General features: G+C 34.8%; 2 protein-coding genes across 2 annotated transcripts; one reads left to right on the forward strand and one right to left on the reverse strand.

Moving 5' to 3' along the window:
• Window positions 1-4,247: 4,247 nt before the first annotated feature.
• LOC124359776 (P protein-like) lies at window positions 4,248-16,724 on the reverse strand. Its single transcript, XM_046812797.1, has 5 exons — window positions 16,668-16,724; window positions 14,949-15,179; window positions 12,547-12,805; window positions 7,377-7,470; window positions 4,248-4,546 (listed from the first exon to the last, which is right to left on the reverse strand). The coding sequence occupies exons 1-5, from the start codon at window positions 16,707-16,709 to the stop codon at window positions 4,468-4,470; spliced, it is 705 nt and encodes a 234-aa protein (XP_046668753.1). The 5' UTR covers window positions 16,710-16,724; the 3' UTR covers window positions 4,248-4,467.
• Window positions 16,725-17,141: 417 nt separating this feature from the next.
• Window positions 17,142-22,872, forward strand: LOC124359777 (4-hydroxybutyrate coenzyme A transferase-like). Its single transcript, XM_046812798.1, has 4 exons — window positions 17,142-17,162; window positions 19,711-19,848; window positions 20,426-20,557; window positions 22,031-22,872. Exons 2-4 carry the CDS (start codon window positions 19,713-19,715, stop codon window positions 22,213-22,215), a joined length of 453 nt encoding a protein of 150 aa, XP_046668754.1. The 5' UTR covers window positions 17,142-17,162; window positions 19,711-19,712; the 3' UTR covers window positions 22,216-22,872.
• The last annotated feature ends 2,633 nt before the right edge of the window (window positions 22,873-25,505 follow it).

Below are 25,505 nucleotides of genomic sequence, written 5' to 3' on the forward strand. Positions count from 1 at the left end.
TGAAATTTAAGTAAAGTAGCAATAAAATAAAAGTAATTATAGTTAGTTATAAACTAAAACCTAACATTAATATGGCAATTCATGAATTCCTCAATGCTGTAAAAAAGGATTTTTCACTAGCCAATCATATAACTTTTTTTTTAAATATTTTAAAGGAAACAAGTCTCGCATCATCAGGCAGCTTATTAAAAAATTTTATAAAATTTAATTTAAACGAGCTTTTAGTTTTAGCTAGTCTGTGAGGCAATATATCAATCTTATTCCTTCCCCTAGTGTTGTATTGATGGATCTCCTGTCTTGTATGAAAAAGATTCAAATTAGATTTTGTATACAATAAAACTTGAAAAATATAAAGATTTACTATTGTGGGAATTTGAAATTGTACAAAAAGAGGTTTGCAGTGTTCAAGTGGGTTGGCTCCTCCAATATTACGAACAGCCTTTTTCTGTAGCACAAGAATGTCAATGACATGTGAAGAATGACCCCATACAAGTAGACCATACAATATGTGCGACTGAAAAAGCCCAAAATATGCCAATCTTAAATACTCTGGACTAACAAAACTTTTGAGTTTCCAAAGTAAGTAATTTACTCTAGAGATTTTGTTACAGACAGTATCTATATGAGTTGACCAGTTTAATTTTGAGTCTACATTAATTCCTAGGAGCTTGACCGATACCAAATTGATTTCCTGTTTGAGGCTTAAAGTAATACACTGTGTTTTATCCAAATTGCATGCTAGCTTATTTGCTGCAAACCATTCATAAGCCCTTTTCTCAGATTGTTGGGTAATTTGTGCCAAACAGTCTAAATTATGATGACTAGAAAGTAAGGTGGTATCATCAGCGTAAAATCACTGAATGAGTATTGAGGTTTTTAGGAAGATCATTAATATAAACAATAAAGAAAAAAGGCCCAAGAATAGAAACCCTGTGGAACACCAGTTTCCACGGTTTTCATTTGAGAGCATTTATTCCTGACACATACATATTGCAATCTATTGGAAAGATATGACTTAATAAGTCTTAAAGCACAATCACTAACACCGTAAAATGGCAAGCTTATCAAGAAGAACATCAACAAGGACACTGTCAAATGCTTTACTGAGGTCACATAAAACTAATGAAGAGGAATCCTTTTTTTCAAAAAGCCTCTAGGGTATGATCAATTATGTTTAATACAGCCGAAGTTGTAGATCTTCCCTGGCGGAAGCCATATTGACTATTTGAAATTAAATTATGAAACTCAAAATAGCCATTCAGCTGGTTGTACATAATTGATTCAAACATTTTAGAAAATATAGGGACAATTGAGATTGGACGATAGTTATGTACACAATTTTTGTCACCTTTCTTAAACACTGGAGTAACTTTTTGACACCTTTAGTAAAGGTGAAAAAAAACCTCATTCATGCAGTTTATTTAAAAATTATCGCTAGGGGTTCACTTATAAATTCAATAGTACTTTTAATAATGAAATTCGACAACCAATAATAGTCCATAGCTTTTGAATTTGAGAATTTTTGACACAGCCTTTATAACATCCTCGGCTGTAACTGTTAGCCAAACAAATGAATTTTGATCAATCATTCGTTCTCCCAGAAAGTAATCAGGACTATGGTGACTGGGGGGAATTCCTTCACTAAGCTCTTTAATTGAGTTTATGAAATACTGGTTGAATTCCTCAGGATCCAAATTTACATCTTGACTGTGTGTAGGTGAGTGTTCATTACTAATCACCTTCCAAGCAGCCCTGCATTGGTTAGGAGCTTTACTAATATACTGCTCAACTGCAACTTTTTTTGCTAGTGTTAATTCATTCCTATACCTTCTTTTATGTTGAATATATACATTATAAGCTGCCTGAGTTTGCTCTGACCCCCTTAAATTCAAAAACTTTTGTAAATTGTGAATAATGCAAGCATTTCATTTCTTGTTTTGGCTAGTTCCGGTGTATACCACTTGACAAGTTTAGTGTTATTAGACCGTGATTTATTTGAGGTTTTTACTAAGGGTGAGCAATAGTGCCATAAGTCAACAAATTTTTTTTAAAAAACTATTAAAAAGTGTTTTAATGTCAATTTTATTTTGTTTAAAATCATCTATCATGTCCCAATTTTCTTTCTTTAAATAATAAATAAACTGATCCAGACTTTCATCACTGTGCCTTCTAATAAAACCATTACTAGCTTGCAACATGTTTTGATTGTTCTGTAAGTGCTTTGTGGAAAACATTTTAAAAAAAAGGGGTACATGGTCTGCAAGACAATGTTCACCCAAGTGTAGTAGTAAATAGCTTTTTATTAAAAATTAACAATAATATTGTCAATGCAGGAATTAAAAACGTGTAGGTTGATTATTTGTAATAAAAAGATTAAATGATCTGAGAATGTTACTAAAATTTAGAAAAAATCCAAATTACCATTATCACTATTACCCATTAAAATGAATTACCCACTAGAACTACTGACTCAAATGGAAAAACTATAAACTGGCTGAAAATAAAATGTTTACGGTATGAAAAGGCGAAACCTGCAACTGTGCTATTCAGTTATAACTGTAAGGGGGACAGTTATAAAGAACTACACGTGGTGGAAAACAAACCAGGACGACCAGTAAAGCAGTGCGATCTTAAGAATCTCTATTCTGGACAGCTTTCTATCTCAGAAGCAAAGAAGAAGGACTTGCTGAAGTTATGTAAGTCAAATGTCTTTCCTACAGAGCACCATTCTTGGATACAAAAGTTAAAGACATCTGGACCCAAGAACACTGTGGACAAAATTCCAGAGCCAACCACCGAGGAGTACTTTTTTGAGGAAGATCAAGAAAATTCTTATGCCTAAGATGTATACAGTCTACCTACTACGCCATACCTGTTAATTGTCAGCAAATAGTAAACTTTTATTTATACAACTAGGTGTTTTTATTTTGTCTAAAATAAAATTTAACTTAATCAGCTCCGTTGTCATTCTTGAGTAATGTGCTTAAAACCCCATTTTCGTAGTGGTAAAACAACCCAAGTCACGTAAACTATTTTTCTTATTTTTTTTAAGCAGGTAAACAAAATAATATTTTGGTTAAAAACTAAATTACTTAAGGTAGTTTTAGTTTGACTACTAGTTGCTTTGTTCCTTTTCTCATTAAACATCAACAGTGATTTTACAGGGAAATTCTAATGTTTGCTTTCGGTCTACTGAAAAATTTAAAAACTAGGACTTGGGTGATTTTACCAGGAACCCATCAATATAACATTTTGTACTCTTATAGAAAATAAAATAAGAAACTGAGAAATTGTTTCCATGGTAAAATCTTATTCCTATAGTAAACTAATGGTAAACAAAAGAATAGGAAGTACAAATTTTTAAATTTTCTACTCTATAAATTATTATTAAATAATGGTATTATTATATAAGTATTATACTTATAATGACGTATTTATAAAAGTTTGCTTTTTCCTATTTTAACTTTTGTCATCAATATACCATTCTGTATAAAAAGTAGTCACTTCAAAAGTATGTACTAGAAAAAAATTTAAATTTTCATCATCCTAAAAGGGTTAACATTCCCACAGAGAGTAAGCTGTCTTACAGCATGTGGTTTTAACATTTAAATTATTGAATAAGTAATGTTATATTACAACCAAAATATTATAATGAAAAGGAATGCCTAGTAAATGTATAGAGTAGTACATTAACATGTTGAGTACTGATGATCCCCTATAGTGATTCCACCCAGCCTAGTGTATTACTCGTAGCCCATAGTTGCCCTACTTATATTAGATATTTTACCTTTATGTAGTGCATTTGATTTAGGATTGGTTTTAAAATGTTTTGAAGAACAAAAAGGCATCACTGGTGGATACCCATGAGCAGATTATAATAAAATAATTCTGCAAGATGCCCATATTCACAGCTGATTTATTCTTGGAACTCAGATGTTTTATGCCATCCAGCTGTTGCAAATGAGCAGGAAACCGTAGGTAAATAGTGTGAGTCATACCTATCTCTTGCTTTTTCCTCTTGGGTACATCATAGAAACACGCAGCCAGATCATAAATTTTCTTCATTTAAAAATGTGTTGGTCTCATTTTAAAAGAGTGCTTTTACAAAGGGTGTACGTTATACCTTTGGGTTATCAGCAATTACTTGGAATCACCGGTGATACCCATGGGACTGAACGACAAACTTGTCAAATACACACACGGGACTCAACATGTTAATAAATGTTTTGGCAATGAAAAGAAAGCTATTGAAATAAGTATATTTTAATTTAATTATTAACATAATTAAAAATATGTAAAATCAACATTGATAACAACAGCTATAATAAAACAATAATTAAATTTAAAACTGTATCTTTTACATTACCATAATGTTTATGCTGAAGTTTTATCACAGTCCTAGAATTGCTCTTTTAACAATTTTGTTCAATGCTCCAAAAATGTGTACTTTTAAATATAAATGAAAGTTTATCCCAGCCAAACGTATACAATCATGAGGTAGACTGTGGCAATCGTCATGCTCCAAATCATCACAGGAAAACCAATCCTAGAAACATTCAAATTCTATTTTAGTGATTGATATGTATAATAAATCCATTATATATGACTAGAATTAATGTGTATAATTTTATAGAGTGCAAAAATATCCTAAATTTCAAATTAAATACAAATAGCATTGTTTCAAAATGAAAATATTTCAAAAAATCATTGGTTATTACAATTTGTAGGATTTACCATCAGTAAGAACAAGACATGTCATGTTACAGAGGGTCATGTGGAGGATCTGTGCATGTGAAAAGATCCTTTTGTGATTATTTGCAGATCTAGTAAGGTATTTCCGATAAGGGGAGTTGCTGAAGAAGGGAACCGACCAGTCTATATCATGCCACTATCAGGTAGCAGACCATTTTTTTTTTTATTATCTATATGTTGCCTCTGATTTTAAAGGTGTTTAGTTTACACTCCTGATAGGAACCACACTGCAAAAGGAGTTTGTGCAGCTGCTACAGCTTCTTCAAACAAGGCTTAATTATTTCAGATAAGTGCCACTCAAGACCAATGGAGGATTCGAATCCATCCAATGGTCGGGCTTGGATAAACGCGTTACGCGTCCTGCATGAAGTAGCCCTGCTTTTGACAAAGCCCTAGGGTCCAGGCTAGTGACCTGATTGTGCACTCTGTGCAGAGGTTGCCCCCCTAGTGGTATCTGAATCATACCACACATATGCTTTTGCATGACTTGGGACCAATTCCACGATGTGAAGTGAACTGTGCCTAAGGGATGCATTGCACAGGGGTTGTGTGTCACAAACAGAGCTCTTGGGTGTTGGGCGCCCCCTTCTCGGAGGAGGAGGCTTTGGAGCTGCAAGGGTGCATCCTTGACGAGGGTTTATCAGTAGAGGGTGTGTGTAGTTTAAAAGGTTTATTCCTGAAAGAGGAGCTCTAGTTGGATGAGACTAGGGACTGGCTCCGAGGTTGAGGGTCAGTGGCTCTGAGGGGGATAGGTGTAGTCTTTGGGGATTATAGAGACCTCATTAGATCTGTCAAGGTTTTCCTCAGGATCGATGGGTCTGTGGCCAGGAAGGACTCTGCAATCATCTTCAAGGCCATTGCCAAAGAAAATACTGGGATTTCCATTACTGACTGGAAGGTTGTCAGAGATATCCACAAGGGAGGTTCAGGACAATGGGTTGGTAGATGAGCAGTCTGCAATGACTCTTAAAGTGAGGAACTGGAGGGTGTTCATTAGTGTAGGGTAGGTCCATCTGAGGAAACAAGGTGTGGTGGCTGATCATGGGGATCAAGGTCCTTCAGGTCAATCTGCAGGACAATAAAGTGGCTTCAGCTGTGTTCTGCAGGTGCTTTCTGGCGGAAGATTTTCACGTGGCTCAGATACAGAAACCCTGGATTTGTAAGGGTAAAATTGAGCTTTCCATGACAGGAATCAAAATTCTTAGCACCCATGTTAATAATGCTAGAGCTTGTATTGTTGTAACACAAGTCAGGGTGATTGGGACTGAGACTAGATGAACCCTGTTGATTAAATCTTCATATCTCCTGTATGATGATGTGAATTCCATGCCCTCCAGGGAGATGGCTGCCTTGGTAGACCATGTTGGGAGGAGCGGCTTGAAGTTGGTAATAGGCTGTGATGCTAATTCACACAATGAGATGTGGAGCACCACTAACACAACAGCACATTTAAGTCACTTCTGAGTATACTGAGTGTCTTAAAAGTTCCCCTCCCCCTCGTATTAACTTTCTTATGAATAGAGATGGAGTCATTTACTTCGGGGGATGTTTATATATTTTTTTTATGTTTGAACTTTGTTTAAATCTTAAGTCTTAGATTATAGTATAATTATTTATAATTAATCGAAAAAAACAACAAAGAATTTTGCAAAATAATATAATAAATTGCATACAACTAACCTTAGTTCAAACACGAAATTTATGGAAAAAAAACATTGGAATAGAAGTGTTGTTTTAATAGTTGAAAACAAAACTGATACACCATATGGACTTTATTTTAGTAACTATACTTAATAAAATGACAAGAAATCAATTTTTGTGAGCAATCTGATGTATGCACTCAATTTGATGTATGTAATACCTAGAATCTCAAAACTGGAAGCCTTATATAAATTAATTTTATGTGAATGTGAGCCCATGCTTTGTTCCTTGTAATTTCTGAAGAGTAATTGGTCAGATTTCAATTAAATTTGCATGTAGTTTGAATTAAAATATTATGAGATTTTGTTCTGACGTTTGAAATTTATTTTTATAATACATTTTTATACAATAATTGTTATTTGTTTAAAAATAATTATCCCAAACATTAAAGAACCATCATTTGTCCATTTGTTAAAAAAAAACCATCATAACCTACCGTTGATAAGGTGACTCCTCCTCATGCATAGACATGTGTCATCCATAAGTGTGAAACAATTGAAATAATTTACATAAACTAAATATAGAGTAGGAACCCAGAATTAGGTAGAAAGACCCCTTTTTTAAACTCTAGACTTTCCCTCATTGATGCTTTTTCTTAACTTTATTACTTTTTCTAACTTTACTAATTTTATACTGTTTATTTTTACTCCTTCTACAATGTTTAAAGCTATGCTTTTATGTAGAGTTAGTTATGTATTATTGGAAACAAGTAAATTTGAAGTTGTGTGCCATAATTTGGATAACTTGAAGTTCAAGTATTCTACTCTAATTGGGAAAGTAGCACACATAAATTTAGTAAACTTTGAAATATTACACTATGTTTTATATGTTCTCGCTATAATACAAAAACCAAAATTTCCCACATCACAATTAAATTGCATCATTTCTACTGTACACCTAAAGTTTATAATTAGTTTACATACTTCGAAAAGGCCGTAAAAGTGAAACCATAGCCGTGCCTTTCAGCTACACAGGCACACACCAAATTTGAGGAAGCGGCAATCAGAGTTCCATTTCCTGAAAACAATGGAGGGCAAAGTGTATTAATTGTATAAACTAATTTGTGAGTTACAACACTATCAATATGTATGAATTTCTATTTTCTAGTAGGAAATAATTAACTAGGTTATAAATTCTTCTCAAGCAGCTAAATAAGTATAGTTATATTTTTAAAAATTTGTACTTATATTTGTTGTACTACTATTATAGGAGATGGCAAAAAACAATGTAATAAGAAATGAATTGCATTACATGGAGCACCATACATAATGCAGAGTATGAGCTATTGGCATTGTTAGGGATTACAAGGTGTATAGTGGTTTTTGTCGTGACAACGTCTTAAATTAGGTTGCGGCTCGGAGTCACTCATGAAAAAGTGTAACGCCCGGTAACGTTACGATGCCCGTCCAGTGGGTCCGCCGCACGGGATCCGCACGGGATAAAGCAGATAACTATGTTTATTCGTGAAAATGTGGAGTGCTTAGATTCGTCATTTACAACAACTACAACAATAAAGGTAAATAATTGTACACTGATATTTCATTATCGTAAACTATGATTGATTAATTAATTGTTAGATTGACACAAAAGTTGAGAAACTGAGTTTATAGGTTATGTCATACTATTGACAAATGTTGATAGTGTTAAGTAAATTATTAGTTTAAATCACTCTGCAATCAATCGTAATTCAGTCGATTGAGAAGAAACAGAGCGTATTGCTAGTCAAACATTTAAAATAACAAATTATAACCTCTAACCTGTCATAACAGTGCGACCAAACAAACGAACTAAACCGACCAATCACCACGCGCGGAGTTAGAATTTAACTGTGTTTAGCAAGAATTTCAAATTCCAATTTTATTAAATGTTTTATTCAACTTTACCATTTACAATAACAAATTTTAATTAATTTCAAATTATGTACAATGTTTTAGTAAACAAAATATATTTCTATAGTTAAAATTTGTGCAATTCTTATTTTCATTCAATTCCTTGTTCCTATTGTGCAATTTAATAATATTCATATCAATAAATATTCTACCGAGAAAAAGACATTGTCACGTAAAATCTTCGCCCGTAAAACCGACTTTACAGGCAACCATAATTTTTTTTTACAATAAAATCTTTTAAGTTCCTTCTTAACCCTTTGGGTAGCACAGTGATGATCCGCCACCAACCGGAGTTCGTGCAGTGGCGTTCTTCGACACTATGTATTTCCGCCATTATAAGATATGGTACTGTCTTTTTTCAATGTTATATAATGTCAACAGTTTATCCAACACTGTCTAATGTTTATTTTATACTCTATGACTGTTGAAATCAACTTCAGTTGTGAATAAATAGTTTTTATGCTTCTTAGTATTATTTGTTTTGGTCAATGCCAGTGAATTGTTCCAGCTGATGTTTATTTACTTTTTGTGACCATAATTCATTTACATTTTTTTAGGAATAATTATTTTAGTTAGATCAGTGATTTGTGAGTACAAAGTATAAGTTTAGTTTTTCAGCAACTTCTATCAATTATTTCCCCATCAATTCCAAGCTTTAGCTTTAGCTTCCACCAATTTAGCTTTTTCTACAATTTAATTTTCCTGTTTTGATGTTTTATTTATAACTTCCCATATGATCTTGGATTTATTGTTGCCATGAGCTGTGACGCCATTTCGTCTTCTCAAAAGTTTCTAACCTGTCAAACATTTGCAGCTTGACGAATCTGCTGACGGTCTAACTTCTGCGATTGTCGGCTCCTTCGATCTCAGCTGCCCGATTATAAACAAAAACAGATCTAAGGTAGCCTGGTGGAGCTCTGAATTGGCCTCTTTGAGGAAGAGGGTCAGGGCTCTATTCAGGAGAGCCAAAACTTGGGGTACTTGGGACACCTACCACGAGGCTCTTGCACTGTACAACCGCAAGGTTCGTACGGCTAAGAGGTTAGCCTGGAAGAAGCTCTGCACCGATATTGACAGTGTGCAGGGCAGTGCAAGGCTGCAAAAGCTATTGGCAAAGAATCCCATCTCGCCGCTTGGTAGTCTCAAGGACGATCAAGGTGTTTACATTACTGAGCCGGAAGGAGTTCTGAAAGTCATGATGGGAACACACTTCCCGGACTGTATTGTTCATGAGGGTGAACAACCACCCGAAAGTGAGGGGAGACATGCGGGTCGCGCCACTCATTCGCAGTGGAGTCTGGCGCACCGTATTGTTACCTTCAGTAGGATTGAGTGGGCTATTAACTCATTCAGTCCTTACAAGGCTCCTGGGGGCGACGGGGTGAGACCGGTTTGCTTGCAGCGGGGATTGGACATTCTCCTTCCACAGCTGTGCAGACTGTTCAGAGCCTCCGTGGCTCTCAGGTACATCCCACTACCCTGGAGAGTGTCCAGAGTGGTGTTCATACCGAAGCAGGGGAGGGCGGGCATGGATCGGCCGAAGTCTTTCAGGCCGATATGCCTGTCCTCCTTCCTTCTCAAAACCATGGAGAAAATGGTTGCCAGGTTTGTTTGGGAGGGAGCTCTTCTGGAGCGACCTTTGCATCCTAACCAGAATGCCTACACTCCAGGAAAGTCATGCGACTCGGCCCTGCATCAATTGGTATGCAGGATTGAGAAGACGCTGGCGGCAAAAGAGGTAGCCATAGGAGTCTTTTTAGACATTGAAGATGCCTTTGATAATACAGCCACTCAGGCGATTATCAATGCGGTCTCGGGACGTGGCGTTGATGGTCAGGTGTGTGACTGGATAGGGGCCTTGCTCACGGACAGGGTTGTTGTTTCAACCCTCATGGGAGCAAGTGTTAGTGCAAAGGCTACGAGGGGCTGTCCGCAGGGCGGCGTTCTCTCTCCTCTTCTGTGGAACCTGGTTGTGGATGACCTGCTGAATTCTTTGAATAGCAGCGGTGTCTTTGCACAAGGGTACGCAGATGATATTGTGATTCTTGTGAGTGGCAAGTTCAACACAACAATCACGGAATTGACCAATGCTGCTCTGAACATGGTGGGAAACTGGTGTGATAAGGTTGGCCTCACCGTCAACCCCACTAAGGCTGCCGTGGTTGCCTTTACCAGGAGGCGACAGATGGAGGGCATTGGTCCTTTTCTATTTAAAGGCTCACCCGTTGAGCTGAAGCCTGAGGTCAAGTACCTGGGCGTGATCCTAGATAGGGTTCTAAACTGGGGACCTCATCTAGAAAGGGTCATTGCCAGGGGTAAGTGGTCTCTAATGCAATGCAGACGTGTGATAGGTGGGCCCTGGGGACTGAAGCCGAGGCTCTTGTACTGGCTTTATGTTTCCGTGGTCAGACCTGCACTAATGTACGGAGCTGTCGTATGGTGGCCAAAAATGGAAGCCAAAACGGTGGTAACACGTTTGGCAGGTATCCAAAGTGATAGAAAGGCCCTGTGATAGAAAGGCCCCCTGCCTCGCTATCACAGGGGCCTTTCCTAGTGCGCCAGGCGCGGCTCTGGACTGTTGTCTTAATCTCGCCCCCCTGGACATTGTCATTCGAGCTATGGCCAGGAAGAGTGCCTACTGTCTGCAGCAGACGGGATTCTGGTCGGGCTGCAGCGGTGGGCACTGCAGAATTAGCACTCTGATACAGGAGGATGTTTTGCATATGATCTCTGATCAGATGCCACAAAAGTTTTCCTTTGACAAACCCTTTAGGATTATTTTGCCCTCAAGGGATGATTGGTCAGAGGGGAAGCAACCTCTTCCACCAGCGGAGCTCGAATGGTACACAGACGGCTCTAAAACAAAAAGCGGCACAGGTGCTGGAATTCTGGGAGTGAGACCATGTAGGGAGCTGGTGGTTCCTATGGGTCCGTATCCGACAGTCTTTCAAGCGGAGGTCGCAGCCATTATGGAATGTGCTCGTGAGAATCTTCGTCTGCGATATAGGGGCAAGACGATTAACATTTTCACGGACAGTCAGGCAGCGCTGATGGCGCTGGATTCTTGCGCAATCAAATCCAAACTGGTTTGGGATTGCTATCAGACCGTTTCCTCCCTTGCCAGAATCAACAATGTAACCGTTTGTTGGGTTCCTGGTCATAAGGGGATTTCTGGGAACGAAAGAGCTGATGCCCTGGCCAACCAGGGCTCAGCAACAATTATGACGGGCCCTCAACCATTCTGCGGTGTTCCAAGGTGTGAATCCTCTAGGGTTGTCTCGAAATGGATTCGCGCGGAGCATGGGAGAAGGTGGAGGTTGCATCCGGGTTTGAGAGTGAGTAGAATGGTATTACAGTCACCTTCCTCCAAGGTGGCCTCGGATCTTCTCTTATTAAACAGATCAATGTCTTCCAAGGTCATTGGTCTCATTACGGGGCATGGTCACCTGAAGAAGCATCTACACAGAGTTGGTATCCTTCAGGAGGATCCGCTCTGTGGAAGGTGTAATGAGCAGGAGGAGACTGCTGAGCACCTGCTCTTTGATTGCCCAGCAATAGCAAGAGAGCGGTATGCCATCTTTGGTAGCTTGAACAGGGGTGGCGAGTTTTCCCAGGAGGACTTGATAGGTTGTTTTCGGCGGTTTGTTGAACTGCTGAAGTTGTAGACTGGTAGTCCTCATGGTGTTTTCGGGGTGCGCAAAAGGCCCTTGAGGCTTAAGTGCATGGCAGTAGGCCGCCCCAAGGAAGAAAAAAAAAAAAAAACCTGTCAAAAATCACCACCGGCACAAAAAAGAGCACTCTTCCATTCATTAATTTTTAGGTTATTAATTACTCTTCTATCACAAGAGAGATTAAAAAAAAACATACCCACATAAGATATTTTGTTGTAATGAAAAGTCAAAAACAACACTTTTAACACCACTTTGGATTAGCTATAAATAGACAAAATTTTGAAAATATTTACAAAAAAAATTAAAAAAACATACCAACACATACTCTATATTTGTGTGCGTTTTCATGTTATAGTTTGTTGGTAGGATAACTTACTATAATTAAAAGAAAATAATAGTTACACTACACACATAATTACATAAATTAATTCTTTCTCAGATGTTTCATTTAATATTACTTGACCCTAATGCTTTTTTTGTGATTAGAAATGTGAAACACGTCTGATTAAAAATAGATATGAATTGAGAATGACCTCCGAGGCAAGAGCCAATGGCTAGGGCCCACACCAGAGGCTGCAGGGGCAGGTCCAGCTCCTGCTTCTGGCTGAGTCCGACGACAATGCGCACCATCATCGTAGTTAATGGGATGTTGTCCAGGATGGAGGAAGCAATGCCAGACACCCACAGGATCATCAAGATAGAAAAGGCAAGCCGGTAAGGAGGTGATACTCCTGCGATAACACTTTCTGTGCAATTACCAATAAAGGCAATCAGGCCCAACTTCGAGAGTCCCTAAGCACAGTGAGAGTTATGTGTTAGAAGATTTAACATTGGTTTATAAATTATTATGCTAGACATAAGTTTGATCAATGTTTTTTAAAAATCACAAAAAGCTAAGGTACTCTAAAACACACCCTCCTATGTATGGTCATGCACAGTCAGATGTGATTTTTAGTTTTAGAATGTAAATATTAAAAAAGTAGGAGTACACTATACCAAATGTCACGTAACAGGTATAAGGGGTTGCTTGCAAAATTTCTGAACTTTAGCTCATTTCATTCTCGAGATGTTGTCTGGACAGACAGACAGACAATCATGAAGAGAAGAAATATTTACACCTCCTGGTAAACAAAAGAGAAATTTCATGCAAAAATTTAAGTCTACAGATAAAATCTTTCTCGAGTTATCTTACTAAATGATATATTCACATTTTTGTTTATTAAATTGTGTTTCATTGAAGTGTTTAAATAATGAAGGTCTGAAGCTGAATTCCAAATCACCAAAAGATGTATAAGTTGAGATAATTAAGCTACATAATGTTAATATGACACATATTAAAATCTCGTATGATTGTTCTAAGTTTGTTAAAAATGTAATTATTCTGCTATTTTTTTGTTAGTTACCCATAAGACTAATGTAAAAATATTTACTAATGCTCATCCAAGTCCCATGGAGTGGCATGCACCATAATTGAACTCGGTGTTTGTTTTCGAGATATCATGTAGACAGACAGACAGAAATAAAATTTGTCTGTCCCCTCAAGTGATATACTTCACAAATGCTCAACCAAAGATGTCACCTAGTTCTAATGTTGCCATTGTTATATGCTTGGACCATTACATGCATAGCATATATACCAGGCCATGTAGCTTTAGTAATTACCTATGACCTTACAATATTTTCTTTGTTTAAAGTTTATTATTGATGGTGAATGACCTGAAAGGATAACAAGTTTTCGATCATTTGCCGTAGTTAATATTTGTTTTGTAATCGTTTAATTTTTGCAACATTAATAATGGAAAATTGTTGGCCTTTCATTGCTGTTATATTTGAAAAAACTATATTTAATTCAGTCTTATTATTGTTTTGAGACAACTAGTATTTTTACACGTTTTGCCACCTTAACATACAAGTTGAATATTTATGAAGCTTGACAAATTAGTTGAAACCGGTAGCAATGCACACGAATTCGTACTGAATAAACCAATACAATGAAGTATCGAAGGACTAGACAGAATGTAACGAAAGAGTTATTGAAGAGCCAGATTGATCGACTGACCTTCTAACTTTTGATTCCAAAATCAAAAGGTCAAGTTCTTCCTTGTACCAAGTCTCTAAGACTTTATCCAAAGTTATTGCACATTCGGACGAACAACATGATTATTGCACATGATTTTAAGATGATTCTGTTGGATCCTAAGTAACTGATACATGATTAGCATATGCTTTTTAAATAGCATACCAAATAAATAGCACTCCTGAGATTAGTAATGGGACACTGTTAGATATTCTTATCTCCTTTTTTATTTGAAGGGGATCCTTTCTATGCGATTTTACTAACTCATGTATACTACATAATGTTTGGGCGAAATAGTCCAAAACCATTTATTTGTAAATTTACATTGACTTCCCTGGGAAATCATTATCTCTCAGTTACAGAGCCACAGCCTCTATAGCTATGGTGAAGGTTCTGATCCACTCTAGAATAATTAGATTATAAGCTTAATAGATGTTTCTAGGCCTGCAAGTTTGAAAGTAAAATACTTAATAATCCGTAATTAAAAAATAACTGAAAACTTCTATGAAACATTTCATAATATTTTATGAAATAGCTCCATTACAGTTGAACTTAAACACTTTTAGATCAGTTGGGAGGTGTCCTTATGTCCATATCTTTCTTAGTGAGGTCACATGTGTAATATGATGAAGCACTAAGATAATTTTAAGACAGAAAGGCATCTTACTATAATTATTATGAAATATTGTAATAAATTGTGAGTTTATAAAAAAAAAATTGCAATACTTCATTTTTAGTATCTGTTGAAAAATAAAATAAAGTTAACAATGTTTTCACTGTTTCAAAATACGTAAATCCTCAATGTACATTTAGGTAAAGGGTATTGCTTTTTGTCACTTCTGTATATTACTTGGTTACCTCCATTAGAATGAACAGAGAGGTGAAGAAGATGAGAGTGCTCCACTCCACTCTGGCCAGAGTGTCTACGATGTCGTCTCTGTCAAGTAGCAACAGCAATATAGCCCCAAGCAGTGCAATGCTGCCCATGGACATGTTCAGATCCAGTGCCGACTGCATCAGGAACATCAAAAACACAAAGACAAGGCAGAATGTTGACTTGATCAACAGCTGCTTGTCTCGGATCGGAAACTGAAACAGAATGAGTCCCAACAATCAGGATTTAGTGGCCAAACTAGGATACTGACTGTCTTGATGTTCTATTACAACTTTTCATTTTGCCTGGAGCAAAACATGTCAGCCACAGCATAATGTAATGATCTGAAGGAGAAAATAGGTGAATTTGTATACTAAAAATAAGCTAGGGAAATAAATCTACTCTTCCTGCAGACAACAGTTCCATAGTCAGCCTGAATTTGGACCAAAGAGTAAAGCGTTAATCACGACTATTTGATCTAAAAAGAGACTGTATACAAACTTTTAAGTTTCCTAATTTTAAAGTCAACAATGTTTATTTGTTCGGAAACTAAGTAACTATGGATTGAAGACTCGAAAACACTACTCCAGATCACTAGGAATATAATACTCATTGATTTTGAGGTAATATCAAAACATATCTAGCAAAGGAAAGCTTTGTGTTAAAGAAGCAAAGGGAGTTGATAATGAGTGTGTGAAGTTTGTAGGTCCACATTGATTCTAAATAAGTAGAATCAAACTTTAAAAAACTTTGTTGGAAAATTTCCCAGAGAGGATATAAAGACAGCAGGGGAATTTTCTCATGACTGTCTTACTCAGTTACTTAGGTCACTGTTTTGGGTCATAACTATACGAAATATTTAAACTAAGAAACTATACTTCTGAATATTTCTAATGCTATCTAAAACTTCATCACAAAACACCAATCATGTAAGAAAATTATTATAAGATAAAATCTCACAGCTTTAAAACATTGTTACCTCATTAAGTGCCTGCAGCCAGCAGTAATTGAGCCTTGTATAGTTTTATAACCAGTATAGTTTTTATTGCCTCAAGTACACCATACACATGCAGTGGAGGCAAATGTTCAATTCTTTACTGTTTAAAACAATATACTATTACAAGTTATATTCAAATTCTACCAGATGTGTTCTTTATGTTCATCTGATACATCAGAACAAACAGTAGATTTCCCCTTTTATTGGACACCTCATCTATAATATTTTTCATTCTCTAATTTTATGAGAAAAAAAGAGGATTGATGACATATTGACAACAAAAATTAAAGAAGCCACGCTAAATAATCACAGACTTACATTTTGCAAGGAACAGGAAAATAATTTATGTTGTGCTGAATATAAACTGACTATGATGAACAGTTAATTGCTTGTACTGATAATTACAATTCAGTTACAAGCAATTGCATACTTGGCTCTTGGAATGTGAAGCTTATGTCTACAGAGATACAAAAAAGTCGACGACAAAGAAGTTAAAAACAAACTCATTACATTATTTTGATATCACCTACTAAAGAGTCTATGTTTGTCTTTTAAACAAGCTTTATATATGTAGACTACAAAGACGTAACCATTTCCTCCTACATGTGAAGGTTGCATCACTAATATTTTTCAATTATGTTGTTAGCTGTATAACAAGTATTTTACAATTAATATTAAAAAATAAAACCTAATTTATGAGCTTTACCTTTCTTGATAATTCTTCTATATCTTCTTTGTAAGTGTCCATTACAGTGCTGAAAAGAAAAATAAGATTTAATTCTAACTTAGGTTTGCAAAACTTATTTTATAAGAAGGATTTTAACAGATCAGTCTAGATAAATCCGTATCTTAAATACAAAATGTATACTATACCTGTAGATGAGCCGCTTTGAAAGCGACCTGTTAAGTGAACATTGCGGGGGGGGGGAGAGTGAGAGAGAGATATAGAAAGGGAGAAGAAGCACGGACTCACTTCCTCCTCCAAATTCCATACCAACCACTCATTAGTCGCCACTTTACCACCCATAGGGTATGTGTTACATAACAGCTGTTTTACAAACCCAGTAATAATAACAACCCCCCCCCCACCCCCCCCCCCCCCCACCCCCCCCCCCCCCCACCCCCCCCCCCCCCCACCCCCCCCCCCCCCCACCCCCCCCCCCCCCCACCCCCCCCCCAGTTGACAATAATCCTTTCATTGGTAAGTATGCTAGGAAAGATAAAAAATTGCATTATTGTATTTCCTTATTTGTCTAAAAATAATATGGGTACCTGGTAGAAGCAAGATGGCGCATGGTAAAGACATTGTGAAATGTTCGTCCTATTAAAAGTATGGAAAAGCGTCTGATGTATTGGTAAAATGCTGTGGAAATTGTCCACAATGGTTTCATACCAATTGTGTTGGATCCTCGGAACAAGAATGTGATAATCTTAATAATTGCAAGTAAGTGAAGTGGGTCTGTCCGGACTGTGATTGTCATGAAAATAAACATTGTATGAAATGTGATCGTGTACTGCCACAAATAAAGATATTTTGCAGATCAAATGTTAGAAATTACTAAGAAACCGCTTTTACTGAGTCAATCAGTTAGAAACTTAACTAGTGATAATAATAAGTTAAAAGAAATAGTGATGAATCAACATTTCTTAATTACTAATTTGGTTTCTCCAAAGCCTAATAGTAGCGTAAGTTTTGCTGATGTTGTGACTGGAACTCACACTTCTAAGTTAAATGACATTGACCCGAATTTTAATTCTGAAACTGACTTCTGCTGTGATTCTCGTCCAGATTGCATACATTCGGATTACAGTCCTAGTGCTTTACATTAAGCATTACTTTTTATGTAAAAAATCAACCACTGAGATCAGGAAAGTCTTGATAAATGCTATGGGGACTCAGCACCTTCAATTTCAATGGTTAAGAAGTGGTTTATATAGTTCTATTGTGGTCGTACCAGCACCAGTGATGCTGAACGTTAAGGTCACCCAAAAGAAATGATCACGTTGGAAATCGTCGATAAATCCATGGAATGATATTGGAAAATCCAAGAATGAAAGCGTGTGAGTTGGCTCATGCTTTAGGTGAATGGGTACATCACATTTTACACGAATATTTGGACATGGAAAACTCCATGTTAAAGTTATTTAACAAATTGCCTATTTCTAGTCATAATGTATAGATAAATTTAAGTATGTTGTAAATATCTGGTTGGTTAATAATCCCTTTTATATTGTCCAAGAGTACCTGAACAGACCTGTTTATATTTTACATTAGTGATCCACAGAGACTATGTCTTGTTAAAATTATATCCATATTTTAATCACTGTTACTCATTGTTGTTTTAAATGTCTTTAATATTTGAAGATATTGTGCGTCGTGGTCCAAGATATTTGTTACTATGCTCCCAGTAAGTAAATTCTTATTGCTTATATTCGTTATAAAATTATCAATAGCTGATTTGGATGTAAGTGTTACTCTTGTTGGGAAATCTGTTTTATAATTCATAGTGTACATTTTTAGGATGGAGCAAAACTTACTGTATATATTATCCTGATTTAGTACATTAATATTCAAATCACCTGTTATAATAACATTATCAAACATATTAGAGAGTGCATCAATAAGAATCTCCAGCTTATCTAAAAATGTATGTACGTAACAGTAAGCAGGGGTTCGATATACACAGGCTAAGACAAAAGAATAGTCTGCTACTGAAAACTCTGTTACACAGCATTCAAATTCCTTCTCCATCAATAGCTCCCGCATGACAAGAATCAAGACAACTTTGCTTTTAATATATTTTTGAGCTAAAATTATTACTCTGCTCTGCCCCCTGATGTATTTGAGCGAGAAAAATGTGATCTTATTGTGTAATTCTCAATATTCAGGTACGTTACATCAACTTCCCTCATTTTATGCTCAGACAATGCCAAAATATCTAATCTAATTTCTTATAAATTAATTTGAAACTGATCTAAACAAGATGAGAGGTGCTGTATGTTTTTGTGCATAATTAAACTGTTTTTACTGTTATTGCCTGGAATAGTTTTCTTATTTATTATTTTAAAATGTGAGTAGTGGTCATTATATACATGTAGATGGCGTTGTGCTGCAATATTGACATTGTTAATACTTGTAAAAATTCTTAAAACAATTGATTGATGATACGTTAAAATGAAAAACATTGATCAGGTAAAGATACATGATCAACATTTTTCAGGATTTTTGGTGTTTCGTAAAATTATGGGATCCACACTCAAAGTGTCAATTAAATATAAGCAGTTTGTATAGATTATTAGTGACATTATAGGTTGCCAAGTAATCAGCCCATGGTCTTTTTTTTCTTCCAGTGCAGTCTTGAGATATATCTTCCCAAATATTCTGCATTAGACATGTGTACAGATACTGTAAGTAAAAGTGAATCAGTAAAATTATAGTGTAATTGAATACATGCTTTCAATTTAACAAGTGACATTTAAATAATTTATGTCCTACTCCATTAATTCATAACATCTGTGAAATAAATATCCACAGTGTCAAAAGTGTTTGTGATATCCAGAAGAAATAAATCAATAGTTTTTCAGAATGTAATTTAATACAGTTTTGAAACAAATATCCTTTTCTATTTTTCTCCCAGTGCCTCTATCCCAGTAGTGTAAAGAAAGGGCAGCTCCATATATTTTGGAAGATATACCTCAAGGGTTTATTTTATATCATAAAATATTTAAATATGAATAATCTGTTATAGAGATGAAGGTGGTGGACTATACCAATAACCGGACCATCATCTCACGACACCCAAAGATGACAGCCATCAACTCTTGTATTGAAGTGGATCTTACAGGACAGGTTGTGTCAGATTCTATTGGAACCCGGATGTTCTCTGGTACGTTAACTCGTCAATTTGTATGTAACTGTATTTATATTTAAATAATACAAGAGTTCACTTTTAGCTTTTACAAGGATGATCAAATTGAAAAATGAACTAACTCCAATAAAGGGTAAAGTTATAAGAATAGGAAAGAATATTAGGTCACTATAGAATAGGCATGGACTTGATCTTTTTGTCGTGTACTTTAGTTTGATTTTACAAGCCACAAATATTATAGATGACTATTAAGAAAAATATGTTTTAAAATCTTATACAGTGTGAAATTTATTAAGATTATTTACATACAAACATGTCAAATTTCATAGTTTTAACGCTTTTACGGGTGGGATTTTTCACTGGTTTTAAACTCAGATTATTAGATTTTATTGATAATAGTGCATAGATAATACTTTTATCCAAAATCAGACACCAGGATTAAATGCTTAAGTAATAAAGGAACATGACAGGAACAGGATGTTGATATTGGTAATTCTAAAAGTAAATTATGTTTTGTTATAATAGCTTGATAAAAAAAATTAAATGTGTTTTAAATTATTTAAATGATGATTATTTGATTTGTGTATTTTCACAGGTTTTGGAGGTCAAGTAGATTTTATAAGGGGAGCTGCTGAAGGTTTTGATGGCAAAGGCAAACCCATCATTGCTTTGCAGTCCATTAACCCCAAAACAAAAGATACCAAGATTGTGCCCATTATTAAACCTGGTAATGTATTTTTTATGATTACGTGTCTATTTGGTTCAATAATTGTAATATGGAATAACCAATGCAATAATGGTTCATAACTTGTGAGATAAAAAATGCATAAGTGGATTCTGTATATTTTGACCATTTTTTCAGTATACTTGCCAAGTTTCATTGTACTAATTCTCTGTACTGGAGTAAGTATTTTATGTGACTGAATTCATATTTAAATCAGTGGATATGCGTCTGCTGCAAAACTGCCATTTTAAAAACTAGTTATCAAAAATTCATTTTAAATATATTTTTTCTATTGATTTTAGACCATAATAATTAGTCACTTGCTTAATAAAAGTAAACAAAACATAAAGTAACGTATCTCACTGTTTCACTCCACAAAGCGTAACACACATTCAAGTTATGATTATTTAATTGATAATAAGATATTTCCTCTGTATGCCAATAAATGAACTACTTGTTTTGACATTGGTTCATAATTAAGATTTATTGACTTTTTTGTTATTAAAAAAAACCTACATGGTATTCTTTACCCATTTTTCTTCAATAACAAAGACCTGCATACAATTCAGGTAACAAGATCAAAATTAAATTTGAAATTTTTTATGATTGCACATATTTTTTCATTCTTTAAATATAAACAAAAGAACCTTTGCATGGAAACTTATGCTTATACTGTTTATTGAAGCACAAGTATTCAAGAAGCTCATGAAATTAGAAATTTTAATCATAACTAAAATGGAATGTTTTATGTAATCATTATAAAATGATTGTTGTATTGTATATTTTGTTTATTGAATCTCATGTATTAAATTTCAGTATTTACTTATCATATTTATCAACTTAACGTTTTCAATACTGACTATTCAAATGAAGAATCATTGAGAAAATTGGAAAATTTAATAAATGACATTAACAATATATGGATACAAAATTATACCAGGGACAATATGTAATGAAAATTATGAATCCTACAAAGTTGTAAGGAACAATAACATTTGCTTTGGAGGACAAGATATTATCATGGTTTTAATAATTATAGTTTAGGTGGAAGTTGTATTTTTAGCTTTTCTAACAAAGTCAATTTAATTTACTCTCTAAAACCAAGTGAAAGTTATAATTTGGGACATAGTTCCCATTTTATCAATAATGACAAAATATTTAGTAGTTATTGTTATATTTACAAAGTATTTCATTTGATCGAATATTATCTCCACACATAATTTAAACTATTTACAGAAGAAAAACACCACTGTGGACCAAGGAGATGTAGTCTTAAACATAAAAAACAAGTTATTGCATATACAGAAAATTAAATACAATTAGAGGAATGAATATTTCTATTAACAAAATTAAAACTGTATTAACTGTAAGAGTTTATGTTTAAATATTCATTTTGGAGTAGAAGATTGTTTGTCAGTAAACATATCTGTAACTGTTACATAAAAATCCATTTATAACTATTGTCTCCATTTTTAGGTGCGGGAGTAGTCACAACAAGGGGTCATGTCCACTATGTAGTGACAGAATTCGGAATCGCTCAGTTGTTTGGCAAGACTCTTCGTCAGCGAGCGTATGCACTCATACAGATTGCTCACCCTGACCACCGCCAGGCTCTGGAGAAGGCTGCTTTTGAGCGACTCAAGGTTATGCCAAGCCCTTGAACAGCTTAAACTCGTCACTCCCTCACAGATCTTATGCGCTTGCTCAGAGTTGCCACTATTCCAACTGTTACGCAAAATTCTTTAACACTACACTATTTTTCAGAATGCAATAAATTAGTTACTTCATGTGTTTTCTCATATATTCTTTTTTTATACAATTATGGAAATATTTTTTTGTGACAAATCAGTACAAAAACTTTAGAAAAAATATTAGTATAAAATATTATGTTTCTTTGTGGCATACTTTAGAAGTAAAGTCTATAAAGATTCAAAGGTATCAATAGTTGCTATTTAAGTGCTATTTAGGGCAACTGTAGCATATAAACTCACGTGTACCACATTAAATCGAAGATGCTTCCAGCCTACAGCTGTATTTCTTTACAACCACGCTAGATACAATCAAAACCAACTGATCAAAGTGACTTGAAAATAGTTAATTTATTTTAGTTGAGTCAGTTTGTTACATGGATGATCAGCTAGTTATTATTATAGTGTGTAGACTGATAAATTTCACCCTGTAATAATTATATTGTAGACCTTACTGATATAAATGGATTGGTAAGATAGTTGGAGAGTGATTCCTGTCAGCAATGAAGCAATTTGTTAATCTTAAGTTATAATATTGTACTATGTAAAATACAATTTTTTATAAATCTGCATGATGTGATTTTATTGAATTATGACAACCTTATTCAAAGAGTTTTCTATAATGCCATAATTACATTTCTTTGGTAAACAGTAATAACTTTAATTAAAGGAATGTGAACATGTAATTAATAGAGACTTTTAACAAAAGATCAAGTGCTTGCTTATCTTAACCATCTTAGGACAAGTGGGCTATTTATAGTCCACAAAGTTTGTTGTCTAAGCTGTGATGTAGGCTATTCATAGCCTGTAATGACTCATTTCATACGCCCATCTCACATTCATTTCAATACTTAGGCCTAATTTAATTTAGAAATTTGTTAGTAATAATAATTAAGGAATAATTATTTATAAATTGTCTCAAATTTTAATGCAAACAATAATAAATACAAAATCAAAATTAATCAAAATTCACCTTATTACATATAAAATTCAAAAGTTATAAAGTTAACTAAAGTCAGTGATACAGTGTGCAGGGATGATTGTTGAAGAGTGAAGAGAGAAGATATTTGAAAGGTGGAGAGGAGAGAGGGATCTGGAAGAAGTGAAGCAAGATTATTATCATAAAGAAACTGGTTACATTTATTCAGCAGTATTTGAAAGGTTACTTTATTAAATTCTTATTATCACTGAAGTACAAAGAAGCAGAAGACAGACATTGGGTGAGAAAATTCCTTTTAAGTTTAATAGTGATTCATTGGAAGAACATAAAACCCAGGAACATTCGATTTGGCTAATAATTTAAAATTAATATAATTAAAATTTAACAACAACTATTATTTTTCAAAATTACAATATCTTTTATAAAAAAAAAATACCCAATATTTCTATTTCATTAAGCCAGCACAACCACCCTGCCCTAAAAATTAAGAATTGTATTTAAAAATTTACCATTATTGTATCCTCCATCTTGTTTCAAAATTCAAACTTGTCCGGCAATTAATTTATCATCATTAAAGTTCACATTTATATCATACTGAGTTATTTGTTATTTCTAACTATAATCAGAATACAAATTAAGTTTAACCATTTATTTAAAGTAATAATAGTAGTAGGATATTACAAAATTGGCGTCCAACGTAGTGGTTTAATGAAATATTAATAATCTTTGATTTGAGACAATTTTCTAGATCGTAAGAATAGCCTAGACATAAGTACTGTACGTAGTTGTCATTTATTCATATTGTCTGTCAATAGGCTATAGGTTATTTAATAACTCACCGTATGAACATTTAATTAACAAGACATTAGTCCTGTAATATTATTCATATCTTTTATCGCAATTAATGTCCCGTGATTTTAATTTAAGATACCCTAAACGGTACCCATTTCCAACAGATAATATGGAAAATAACCAAGTGCTAAACGTAAACAAAGACGCCATTAATCCCGGTATCGAAGACGAAAGCGGACAGAGAGAAGAAGCAGAACAAACTCCCACAATTCCTCGCGCTAACCAAGTCAACATTCTCACAGCGGTCGACAACCAATCACGGATGAATGAAAACAGTACTACCAACACGTACGCGGTAAATTTCCCTGATTCCCTGCAGAGACGTGAATATGGAACTACTGCGCCTTTCCACACTAAACGTTGTAGTTGAACATTCTCATTATACTCAATCAGTTGATGCCACTGGCAGTGACAGGTCAAATAAACAAACCGCTGACGAATCCCAATCGACAGCTCTTCATGCTATCATGAACGGTTTAAAACAACTTAATGAAAATTTGATTAACACTAAATCTGAGTTAAACGAAAACCTAAACGCAAAAATAAACGAAATAAGTGATTGTATTTCTAAAACTAAAATCGAACTTAGCCATGAAATCAAATCTTGTAGGGAGACACTCGAGACACAAATTAATGAACTGCGGGATAATCAAACTGAATTCCGCAATGAATTGAACGCTATAAGGGACAATCAAGATCAATTCCGTGAAAAAATAGACCTAAAAATTAAAGAATCCACTGACAGCATTAGAGGAGAATTAAATCATAGTTTTGAAGAACATAAGGCATTTGTAAACCAACAGATGAATAACCAACAATCCAAGATATTAGAATCGGTACAAAACAAAAATCAAACTCTAGAAAATAAAATTGCTTTTGAAATAAAAAATGCTATAGACCAAGTACGACATGAAAAACGCGGAAACAAATAAAATACAAATCAAAACCATCATAAATGAAATTCAACCACAAATCCAAAACAATCATGATAGAATAAACAATCTAGCCGAGTGTATTAATAAATATGAATGTGAATTAGAAAATATAAAATCTAAATCTCAAATTGAGACGAAACCATGTGGACCATTGCAAGTCATTTGTACCGGAGGAGATTCTGTAGACAGACAAGTGCCAAAATTCAACGGACGTTCTACCAGTCCAATGGAATTTTTACAAAAAATTAGAAGGTATTACGAAAAAAATATAGGTCGTGTGCAACTCACACACACATCTAACACTGAACATCTCATTGACATATTAGAAAGTAGTCTCGAAGGTCACGCGTCACGATGGTTCCAATTAATAAAACACGATATTAAAAGCTGGGAGGATTTTGCACAAGAATTTACTACGAAATATTGGAGTCGTGATGTGCAACGCGGCATACGTGCAAAAATAGAATCAGAACATT

This window comes from Homalodisca vitripennis, chromosome 4 (genome assembly GCF_021130785.1).
Source record: "Homalodisca vitripennis isolate AUS2020 chromosome 4, UT_GWSS_2.1, whole genome shotgun sequence".
Lineage (NCBI taxonomy): Eukaryota > Metazoa > Arthropoda > Insecta > Hemiptera > Cicadellidae > Homalodisca > Homalodisca vitripennis.